This window comes from Calonectris borealis, chromosome 7, assembly GCF_964195595.1.
Source record: "Calonectris borealis chromosome 7, bCalBor7.hap1.2, whole genome shotgun sequence".
In the NCBI taxonomy this organism is placed as follows: Eukaryota; Metazoa; Chordata; class Aves; order Procellariiformes; family Procellariidae; genus Calonectris; species Calonectris borealis.
The window spans coordinates 10,628,346-10,640,411 of NC_134318.1; the positions used below are offsets into that span (position 1 = coordinate 10,628,346).

The 12,066-nt window shown below is 40.9% G+C and overlaps 1 protein-coding gene across 1 annotated transcript in view; it reads left to right on the forward strand.

The window, feature by feature from the left end:
* RHOBTB1 (Rho related BTB domain containing 1) overlaps positions 1 to 12,066 on the forward strand; it is a 50,448-nt gene that overhangs the window by 12,985 nt on the left and 25,397 nt on the right. Inside the window, exon 2 of the mRNA XM_075154274.1 lies at positions 11,542 to 11,743. Coding sequence (XP_075010375.1) covers positions 11,552 to 11,743 — 192 coding nt within the window. The 5' untranslated portion in view covers positions 11,542 to 11,551. The remainder of the gene's footprint in view (positions 1 to 11,541; positions 11,744 to 12,066) is intronic.

Sequence of the window (12,066 nt, forward strand, 5' to 3'; positions counted from 1 at the left end):
GCACGCCGCGGGGCCGGGCGGGCCGAGCAGCGCCGGCGGCATGCTGCCTCCCTGCCAAGTCGGGCTGGCTCCCGGCGCTGCCCCGCCACTGTAAGGAGCAGCGGGAAGGGGGCGCGGCGGCGGCTGCCACCCCTCTCCCGTCCCGCCGGGGCCGGCGGGCCAGCCCCGCTGCGTGCACCCCGGCTGCCGGCTGCCGGGCATCCCGCCCTCCCGGGTAGGTCCCGCGTCGCCCGGGCGCGATCGTGCTCCGACCTGCCGGCGCAGCCTCCGCGGCTGCGTGTGCGGGGCCGGGTCGGGCTGGCGGCCAGCGGCTCCGCAGAGCGCAGGTGGCGGCGCCCGGCGCGTCCCGTCTCCCCGCAGGTGCGCTCCCGCCTCTCGGGAGAGAGAGGAGGAGGCGTCCTCCCCTCCCCCGAGGACAGAGAGGGCTGAGTCCTTGATGAAGCAGATCTGTCTGGCTTCCTTTTCCAGCGAGGCCACAAGGTGCAAGGCAAAAATAGAGGGGTACGATGTGTACGGGAAGCAGAAACCTCCTGGCACTTGGTACTTCTGAGTGTCATTTACTAAAAACCTGAAGGATTTCTCTTTCTCCCTCTTTCCACCCCCCCGCTTCTTTTCCCCTGCTGTGTCTGTGGAGTCTGTTGTGGGTTGCTGTGACAACGGTAGGAGGCTGCTGGGGGGTCTTGCAGCACACAGATTATCAGGTGTCTGTGTCGGTACCTGTTTGGGGGCCATAGAAAGGGGCTGTAGAGACGAACAGTAGTAGACTTTAATTTGTTAAGTCAACCTTTAGTGGGTATTGTGGCATCCAACACCTAGAGCAAAGAGAAACCAGTCACTGGAGAGACTGAGGTGGACTAGTCAGAGAGCTCCGAGTTGCCTTCTATTGGTCAAGGCACTACTCAGGCTTCTGAAGGCAGCAATACACTTGTTTAAAAAATGATAATAATAAAAGAAAGCCCTTGAAGCTCTGCATATGGTCACAGCGAGAGCAAGGAAGTGGTGCCAGAATATTCTCAATGACTTTGTTCATCCTCAGTTTGTGTACTATTTCAGGACACGCAGCTGACTCAAAGCCAAATGTTCAGCTTGAGCTGTAATAGAAACTGAGGTGGAAATTAGTTTGTTCAGTGTGCTCAAGGGGAGTTCTTAAGCTACCGGTCTTTCTAGGCAAAAATAAAACATGGGGAGAAAAACACTGTTGTTAGGACTACATTAAAGAGTTGCCATATGACTGCTCAGTGTAAGTATCAATTGAATGGCACATATCTCTGTACAGGTTGTATTTCAGGATTGGGAGTCACAGTACATGGAAACAGAACAGCTTAATTTCTTTTCAATATTTTTCTGAGGTCCTTTCCCATTAGGTTATGCTTTTCTTTTATATGCACATTGGATTTGTATGCCTGATTCTCTCTCTCAGGTATATGATGTATGTATACACTATTAACCGAAAAAAAAACCCCAACTTAGTGAGTTCAATATTTGTACTATGGTTCTTTATCTAAGTGACATAATACTTAAGGAGCGTAAGATCTGGGGCAGGCTCAGATGCGTAGAAGTATTTTCATCCAAGAAAAAATAAACATCAGTTTTAGCTCTGGGGAGCTTTCTAAAACTCCTGCCCTTCTGAAACTCCAAGCTTCACAAATACTGTAGAGCATTATGCTGAGGGGAAGAGCTGATCACTTGCCCAGTAAATCCCGATATTTGATTCTTTGCTAATACATTTTATTTGCTGGAAAAATGCTTCAAGTCCTGCATCCAGATGTTGCCCTGTGCTGAAGGAGATGAAGGGACAGAGAAACCTTGAAGGAGGAGAAGCAAAGGAGCAACAGGTGTTTGACGTGCTCCTCCCTTGCTCCCATCTATCCTGCCAGAAAAGTACGCAAATGTTGTAGAACGAAGTATGTGCTTGGGAGGGGGGGAAAGGAAAAGCTGAGCAGTCCTTGCTGCATAGAGCAGCCTTGCAGAGCAGCTTATAGCAAGACTAGTCAGACTGGTGTGAATGTACTCTTGGATCATTGATTGGGTTTTCATAAAAGAGCTCAAAACCTTGTGCTGAAGGAGTCAACGGTGGCACGGTGTGTTGAGCTAGAATTGGTGCAGCCTGCAGTACGTGTGGTGGTAGCTGAGCCCTTTGTTACTAGGGGTAGGTTCATGACATAAAAGTATGGATTCCCTTTGGTTCCCATCCAACACCATTCTACTCTTCTGTTTTCCTCTCCTTTCTGTCTGACAGGAATGACACAAGATGGCAATTTCTCTCTTCTTTTTTAATTTTTTTTTTCTTTGCAAATGAGTCTCTGTGTGGCACTACACATTATAAGTAAACTCCACATCTAGTCACCTCCTGCACAATTCAGTTAATGTCGCTGGATTTGCATTTGAGACATAAATGCAGAACTTGACCCAAGATCTGAAAGTAGCATTTATCTGAAGTATTTACTATTCTAGTCAGTGTTTAGGTCTTTGGGGGGTTTTTACCTGCTGTCATTGTGAGGTCTCACTCTCCTTGTGTAGTTTCCTTGTAGCAATCACATGTGGGAGTGAATAAAATCACATATAATATCTTTCTAACATCACTGATTAACAAAGAGGAGAATGCATGAGAAATGTCACATAAAGTTCAAGAAACAGGAGCCTGATTCTGTCTTTTAGAAGGAAAACAAGCAGAGAAAGTAAATTCAACAGCTCTCTATGCTAGAAGGTCACCAGTGTCTCTGGAATATTTTTCTTTGTTTGTAGCTCTAGCAAAACTTGATAAATATTTTCCCCACAGAAATGCGCAAGAGTTGGGAGAATGCCTTGTTTAGTGGTTATTTTGGGGTTTTTTCCTTCTGTACTGTTGGGAACACTGCTCAGAATAATGTCCTTACCAAACAGAGCATACAATGTCAACACCTGTCTTTACAAATGGGTAAAATCAGTAACAACCGATGCTACAGTATCAGTAGTTTAATGCCATACAAGCTTCTGATGTTCTTAATTACATGAGTAAAATCAGGGATTTTATGGAGTTTCTCCCCATGAAACCCTGTAGTGTTGAACCAGGCTTTTCCAATGATCCTTCTTCCTTTAATCTTGAGTTTTATATGTTATCCCAGATACTCTTGAACATCGCAGTCACTAAGGGTTCAGCTGCAGCTTTGTCCCAGTTATGTTGATCCAAAAAAAAAAAACAAGAGCCAGAGCATCTGATGCTCTATCTACATTAGTGGGTCGTGTGATGCAGTGGCAGGGGATCCGGGGATTAAAAAGTTGGTGCTGAGGATCCAGTGTCCACACTGCACACATTTCACGGGCAAAGGGCGTTACTTCAGAGTACCTTTAATCTGGTCCTATGGACTGAATGCTCGCTCATTAGTGATGGGTGGCACATCTTTCACTTCAGATTCATCTGAAAGGAATTCAGTTTGTGCACTCTGTGGCTGCACCCGATGTGAACCAAAGCATGGTAAGTGGTGACGACTGGGATATTTGCTTCAAAAATGTGTTCTTGATCTAAACTAAAATGCAAGTAGAGGTGCACCCTTAATCTGCTCCTGCAGTGTAATCTTTTGTTGCAGAGGGAGGACTAATCTAAGGACTCAGTGCACAATGGCATCTTATGAGTGGCTGCTTTATAAAGTACCAGCTGTTTGGTTCTGGTTATCACCATCAATGGGTATTGTCCGTTCTTCAGTTACTTGGTTCTCAGCCACTTTTATTAATGTCAGCCACAGTTAATTTCAGTTTGTGATGATATGACAGATGTTGACCCACAGCAATGCCAGGTCTTGGTCACTGCCTAGTCCCCTGTGTCTGCTGTGGTCATCTCTGGTAAATGGAAAGAGCAGTCAGTTGTAGCCAGGTGTATCTGGAATTCTAGCAAAATGAATCTGCAAAGCCAAGGTGTGAGCCTTAATTCAGTCACATACCAGCTATGATTATTTCCCTCTTTCCAGAGGTGGGTCCAGTGTGGTCACCCTTCCTCACATCTCTCTGCACAGCAAGAAAGAAGAAACAAAAGGACGCACAAGGGACTGCCCTGTCTTGTGGCCTATTCTTGAGGTAGACTCTGAAGAATTGGTGAAGGGAGGGGTGGCAGTGTTGCAGGCTCTCCCACCATATAGAAAACACTCTTCCCAGATTCTCACAGACGAGGTTCTGTTAAATGTCCTTCACCTGCTGTATGGATTAATTTCTAGAGAGATGATCTTAACACAAAGGACATGGCAAGGTATGTCACAGGTCAAAATAACGTGTAAGCTGCTCAGTGTAATCAGCTTGTTGATTTCTGCCCTTCAGGTCTTCCAGAACTTGTCAGAAAATTGACATAGTTCAAGTCTAATGCTGAGCTTTGCATTTGGATCTCTATTTGGTCTGATAGACTGTGACAGGTCCTTGTGGACTGCACATTTTCAGGAGGCTCAGAAGAATCAGTTATTGTACCTAAAATTGGATGTTTTCTTGCTCAGCTATTGAGCTTCAGGGCAGTCTGGTTATACAGTAATGTGGGAAGAATTTGTATTTTGCTAGTATCTCTGATTTTTGGTCATCTAAGGAAGTGCTCATTCTTACTGATCAAAAGATGTTCTGTCATCACAGAGGTAGGTTGGGCTTGACGAAGGGTCCTAATAACCAGCCTTTAGAAACAAACAAATCTGGAGTCAAGCATGCTGAGAAAGAGCAGACTGACAGGTGTCTGATACTACAAGCCATGAATTATTATTCCCTGTCTCTACAGTTTCTACAAGGGTTGTGACGATGATTTGACTGAGAAGTTTTCTAGGCAAACATAGAGACATCTGTTCTGTCTTCAACTTCACATCTTCCTTAGAGGCTGCTCTTTTCATTTCTGTGTGTGGCTATGGTCAATTTTTTGCTCCCTTTTAAACTTGAGGGATAGAGCAGGGATTATGGCAGCTGAATGGAGGCTTCTGAGAGCTTCTTTCTTCCAGCAGGTAATACAAACTAAGGCATAGCATCCAGGATTAAATCTGATGGCTTGTTGGCCAAAAGCTGTCATGAAAGAAGCTGGTTCAGGCAAGCCAAGTGGAGTCTGTCTTGATGACAACCTCAGTACTTACCTTCTCCAGCTGTATCAAATTTTAGCAGCGTTCTGTGGGATTTATTTCTTTGTCGATACTGGCCCTAAGCTGAAACACCCCAGCTATCCCAGAACAGCTGAGAAAAGGTAGAACCTGGTTCTGTTCTTGTAGAAGATAAAGGCGTTTCTGCTGACCTGCGCTCTCCTTTTGTGGGCAGCAACAGCCAGGGTTATCTCATTTATCACCTCATGCAGTGAAGCAACATTTCAGTCAGCTACCCTTCTCTTTCTACCCATGGTAGATCCAAGGATCTCATGTTTGAGATCAGGTTAACTTTAGAATATAAAGGCTTTTCTCCATTCCCAATCATTGGCTGTATCTCTTGTCATCTTCTGTAGGCCAGGTAGGGCAACTAGTTGATAAATTCCAGAGTTAATCTTGTATTTCTTCCTCCCGTGTCAGTCTCTTCCTTTTCAGTCTTTCCATGTAAACTCCCAGAACTTTAAATAATGGCAATAGGGCAATGCCTCTTCATCCTGGATGAGAATCCAGCCTGATACGCATCATGCCCATGTTTGTCCCCTGGTGACCTAGTGATCTGATCCCACCTTGAGTCTTATTATGCTTTGTCACCAGCTGGTTCTTTGATGCTGACAAGGAATAGTTTTTCTTTTTAAAGCAATCTCCCCATCGGCCCTCCTGCAATTTAATAAAATACTAGTATTAATTTATAACTTGTGAAAAATGTTTTATGATGGTCTTTCAGCAGCTGGTATAGTTTATCTGTTACTTGATACCGTGTTGTGATTTATTTCACAAATATACTTGGTGGGGCCCTAAATTCATTGATTAAATTGAGCCAAACCACAAAACAGCCTTTTGGCCCTTAACCTTTCCTCAAATCAGAGCTGTCTATGCTCTTGCACAAATGAACAGTACGTCCCCCTGCTTTTTCCCCTGGCATATATGTATTAATCCATTAAGATTCTGAAACAACGCATGGCAGGTTATATATTGAGAAAGAACATTTCACACGCTTGTTCTGGCTCATGTGCTCCTTGGTCCTTGCCAGCGTGCTGGTGCTTGGGATTCTGCAGTGTAAGGTAGTGACTTCAGTTCCTGAAGAACTTGTCATTTTACATCTTCTTTTCCAGTTTCCATGGTTGCAAGCAGTAATTTTGTAACTTGGGGATGGAGGTAAGAGCATTGTGTCGTCTTGTAAATTTTTTTATACTCCTTTTGATATGTTGTTGCGTAATGGCTCTCTGAAGGAGTCACTCCAAACGTATACTGAAAAATACAGCTCCAGAATAGATTGAAATATGGAGTACCTACAAATGCTTTTTCATGTAGTTTCAAAAGAGTGTTTTTCAGGGAAAAACGTTGATGGTCTTACTACCTTACTGGTGGTCTGAGTTTTTCAAATAATTCCCACTCACACCTTTCATATTAAGTGGTGGTAGATTTTGGTGTTTCTTGCCATTAGATTCCTTTAATAAAATTGTGACATTGTAGTTGTGGTTGGTAACCTGTTTGTTTGAAGGACTTCCTGGTTTGCATGTTTGGTCAGATTACTTGAGACAGGCTGGAATTATTAATTTTTTTTTCCATGGAATATCTTAAAGAAAAACTTTACTGAGCAGGCAAGGTTCTTACATGCTGTCACTCTGAACCTTCAGCTGAAGAGTTTGCTCTTAACACAAGAACTAAGTAACATGCTTGCTTGTTTTCATGCTAAGAAGTGCCATCTCAGTCTTACGGGACGTGTTTAAGCACTGAGCTAAGAAGTAAATGCCTGCAGGATCACTCCATAATCACTGATTAATGTAGACACTCTTAGTGATTTGTTTGTGGTGTTTTGCTGAAGAGGAAAGGGTTGATAATTAGCTACTGCTCTTTGAAAAAAATCTTGGTTATGTTTTGTATATGCTAAGTGATGATTTAAAATATCTGGAAATTTCAAAATGGGCAGTTAGCTGCATAGGCAGTGAGATCCATAGGGTGGATTCTTGATCCTGCACAGGGAACTCACTGTTGGGTTTGGATCTTCATCCACTTTCTTTCCAGCAGAGAAAAATGCAATTATAGCTTTAAATATATTAAACTGCATTCTTAAGACAAGTTCATGGTTAGGATGTGGTTATCGTTTGTGTATGAGTACACCTACATCAATACAGAGAGAGAGAGATTGTGTCTATTTAATCTGTGTACCGGTGGACAAGTTATATGCTTCATCTACAGATCTTTTGGAAAATTTCTCTAGAAAGGCAGTGTTTCATTACTGAGGCTGATTAACCAGAAGAATCTGCATGCTATGGCAACCACAACTGTTTATTAGTGATAATAATAACAACTCATTCAGCAGTCAGGAAAAACTAAACAAAAAAACCAAGCACCCTACAGCAATTTGAGGTGAAGCAACAGAGAAAGAAATTAGTGACTGTAACCATCTGCAAGCCATGGTTCAGAACAGTAACCTTATAATTCTTTGGAAATAAATCAGCTTTATTTGGAATAGTTCTTTTCTGCTAATCAAATGAATTAATTAAATGGCTTTATCTTAGATCTTGAGTCTACTCACATCTCCTGATTTTTGGCTGCCTCTGTCTCCTTTCCATCTGCAAACAATCACAGGTGACAATGTAAAATAGAAACATCCTAAGAGATTTTTGAGATCCTGTGTTATTCTTGTGGGTATCTTTTTTCATTTCCATCCATCTGCTTATCTTTCTTTAGAACTGGATTAAGCAGCTGAATCTTTCGCTGCTTTCTTTTGGGAACAGCCATATTTGATCAGATCTTTCCCCTAGTAGGTTTGTGGCTGCTCCTCATTTGATGGCTTTTCTTTCTCTGGCTTTTTGGCAGTGTCCTTTCTCAGACTGGTCACACTTCCAGTAACTTTCCCCTTACTTTATCCTATTTTGTTTTGTTGATAAACTAAACTATTGCAGGTTGTAGGTTGGTTTTAGCAAGTTTTTCAATGGTCTTGGAATTTTATGCTGTTTTTTTTTAATTAAGCTTTATATACCCTGGTTTGCTCTTATCTAACCAGTTTTGTTTCAGTTCCAGTTGGTCTTCCCAGATGTTACCAGACTTTCAGAGCTCAAATATAGGTTTTTCGTTTTTTAAATTTAAGTTTTGTAAATACATGTTTAGCATTTTAAATCAATGTGATTATGTAATAGGTTTAGCACAAGCTTAACTTAGAGGCTACCTTAAAAAAACTAACCGTGGCTGTATTTTTAAGATCTTGTGGATATTCCTGGCTTTAATCATTCCCAGTAGTCAGAAGGCTTCTGGCTATATTTGTAAGCATTTAATTCACACGTTTTGCTAATTGTTTATACCGTAATTTGTTGTTAGCATCTGGGTTTTTTTGAGGTGTCTAAATATCTGTCCAGGCTTCTGTCTGTCAGTCTCTTCAGGAGCTATTTCTGTTTTAATCCCTTTCTGAAAACTAGTGAACAATATTAAAATGATCTGCATTTTTAATACATAGATACTCTATATATACTGAAGTGGATTTAAGAACTTTCCTTAACATAGCCACAAAGCTATAGTTTTGTTTTTATTCCCAGCTTATTTTAATCTCTGTCCTGTGCAGTATTGAGCCACGCTAAAAATATCTTCATTAGACTGCCATTGATCTACAACAGGGCATTCGGGCATGCTGTGTCTGAGTTCTGTGATAACTTTGCTTTAATTAAGTTAGTAAGTATATTGGAAATTTTAAAAAAGAATAATTTTAAAATTTTATTTTCATGTGTTCCTTTTCTGGGATTCTCAAATAATTGCATTGATTTCTCTCGTTACCTTTATTTAGATTTGCCTATTAATTTTAAACTCACTGTTATTCTCTTGGAAATTTTTTTAAGATTCCAGACTCTGTACTTAATACATATTTTGTGACTGACTGAAGTGCATTTTTGCAGAACTACCATTTAAGAACTTTTGAAGAATTTTAAAATCAGATTGTTATATAAAACCTCAGCTAATCTGTGTAACAGCATTTTAATGGAATATTGGGTTGGAAGAAAAATTGGTTTGGCATCTCTCTGCTTGGTAGTTTAAAACCAACCAGACACACTGGCTAGCCACGCTCCTTCATTTTGTTTTCCAGCCTTGTAAACATTTCCACATTCCATCTGTGATGTCTAGTCCATGCATGAATAAAATATGAAGTAATTTAATACCACATATTATGTCAGGGAGTTGCTGTTTATTCTCAGACTTGAAATGAAACTTTTTTAGATCACATACTGAAACCTCTTGGGTTTTTGCTACTCATTCAGGGCCCTGCCTTTGAGGCCGTGGTGTACAAATATGTCTCATTCCCTGTAATGCGGGAAAAAATATACTGGTTTTGTACTTTTATTTATACCCATTCTTGGAAAGGATGCGGAGGAGGAAAGAGGAGTTAGCTCTCATTTCTCTTCTTGTGTTTGAACTCATGGAGATGGTATAGAGCCCATGGGCCATCCCAGGTATCAGCCTCATGGGAGCTTGCATCCAACAAGCAGCTGTGGTTGGATCACAGACAGGTGACTGGAAGTCTCTGTAGTCCTTTAGCTCAAGACTAGTAATCTTTCAGGGTGCAGGTTACAACTCAGATGAAGGGATACAGGCAATATCTTAATAGCTTTGTTTCCTTATCAGCTAAAACCTCTGTGCCGACAGCAGCTTGGAATCACAAGGCCATTAGGATTTACATACAGTAGATATTGTGCATGTATGTTTGAAGCCATGTTATTTGCTCTACATTTGGCAGATTGCAAAGCTCTAGTTGTGCAACAATGTACTTGTGCCAGGATAAAGAGTTTCTGGGCCCATGTTTCAGTCTAGTGTAGGACAACTCTCTGAAATGTATTCTTACATGCTAGTCTGCGCTGTAGCATTTCCAGAAGGATTCAATGTCTGTGAAAACATATCAGTGTGACACAGTAGTGGCACAAACTCACCCTTGCACCTTGCTGTCTTTGTGGTCCCTAACTCCTCCTGTCCACACGTAAATAAAGATTATAACTGTCCCTTAGCCCACTATAGCTATTAGCATGCAGTCCATGCTCAAAATTTGAAATAAATGGGTAACATTTAGTTCTAACACTGACTTTTGTTTCTTGGTTTATATTACTTTAAATAATGAAAGAATGCAGTTAAAATTAGTGTTTGGCTAGTAATTACTAAACATGCTTTTTCTTAAATCAGAATATAGTGCCTCTGACAGTGAAAAATGGACACCAAAATAGCTTGTATCTATTATTTTGAACAACCTGACAGTTAATATATATTCTATATTTATGTATGAATGATATGTGAATATTAAAAAAGGTATTAAAACAAATCATTTGGTTTCTTTATCTGTAGTGCTTTCTTCTCAGGAAAAAGGACACTATCGCTCCAGATGATGTGTTTTGTCAATTAAATTGCTGTAGGTTTCCTTGCTGAAATAATTATTAGGCAAGCCTTCCTGAACATGTTTGTGCCTTGCATTTTCCCTTTTCTCCCTCCTTGATTACAATTCCCTGGCAGAGGCCAGATTGCTCAGCAGACTACTAGACATTAGAAAACCAAAATCAGACATATGAAACTATGATCCCACGTTCTTTTATATGAAAATCCCACATTCCTTTACATGAAAATGACAGACTGTAGTAAACATAGAAGAGCTGTTTTTAGTTTTTCAAATATCCATTTTTTCCAGCTTACATTCGTATCCAGGCATTTGTTCAATATGTTGCCATAGAATATTTAAGTAAGTATTTTCAATAATAACTTTCCATGAGGATAGTATCTTCAAAAATCTCCTTCACTTTACTTTCTATTTTCATGTGAAAAAGAATTTGTAGGTATAGATAAGTATATTTGCAAGTTCCTGCTGGGCTGTTTTGTTTCATTTTAGTCCATGATCTGTACAAACTTCTCCTTGGAAAATTAAGAGTGTGTGATACATGCAGGATATAATGGGAGTTTTGGTTTGTAGAGAACAGAGTCTCTGGAGTCATCTTACAAGTCAGTTTTATTGTGTGCATATAACTAAAACCATCTGTGTAATTTGCTGTTAGCAATATTGTTTGGACAGCCCTAAATCAAATCCTGAATGGGCAAGATTACAGAAGGCAGGTTTATACTGGTATCCTTCAAGTTAAACCCACTGATGTCCAGTCTTTTCTCCTTTTTGGCATAAAAAGTATTAGCAAGAGGTAAGTTTGTGCTAGCTGTCCTTGTTTCACCAAGATCTGTCTTCTGCAAACAGGCTTGTGTTTACAGAAACCAAAGTGAAAATAGCATGGGAACAGCATAAACCGACTGTGGTCAAAATAGTTGTGCATTTGCATAACTGTACGGTATTTAAAGGAACGGCTATCTTACTTTGGTACAGTTTACTACAAGTTTTTCCTTAAGAGTTTGTCACCTTCAGGCATCTCTCAAGAAGTGGAAGTAGAAGGCTGTGATTCTAAATAGCATTGTTTTTGCACAGTAGTAGAAAACAGGTTTAACTGTCTTGTTACAGTTTTTGATAAATGGACACTGACATGGACTACGAAAGACCCAACGTTGAAACTATCAAGTGTGTGGTGGTTGGAGATAATGCAGTGGGAAAGACTCGTCTAATTTGTGCAAGAGCATGCAATACAACCTTGACTCAGTATCAGCTGCTGGCAACTCACGTACCAACTGTCTGGGCCATTGATCAGTACCGTGTCTGCCAAGAGGTAAGGACTGCAGGTGTACAAAATATGGAGCACATGCTGTGAGGTTGTACTATTATTTATTGGCAAGCCTTTCTTTGTCAGGATGCAGCAATGAGCTCACAAGAATTTTAGCGCGGTCTCTACTGCAGCCATGGTCTGATACGCATCTCCCCGAGTCTCTCATTCGAAAGTAATTATCAAACCTATTTTTAGGAAGATGCATATTCTGCCTGTTTTATAAAATACAGCATTGGCTGAAAATTGTATGTGATAGACTCTTGGTTCAGTATGCTTTGGACCTTCTTACGGGGCGAATTAGAAATGTACGTGTTTGATGGAGGGAA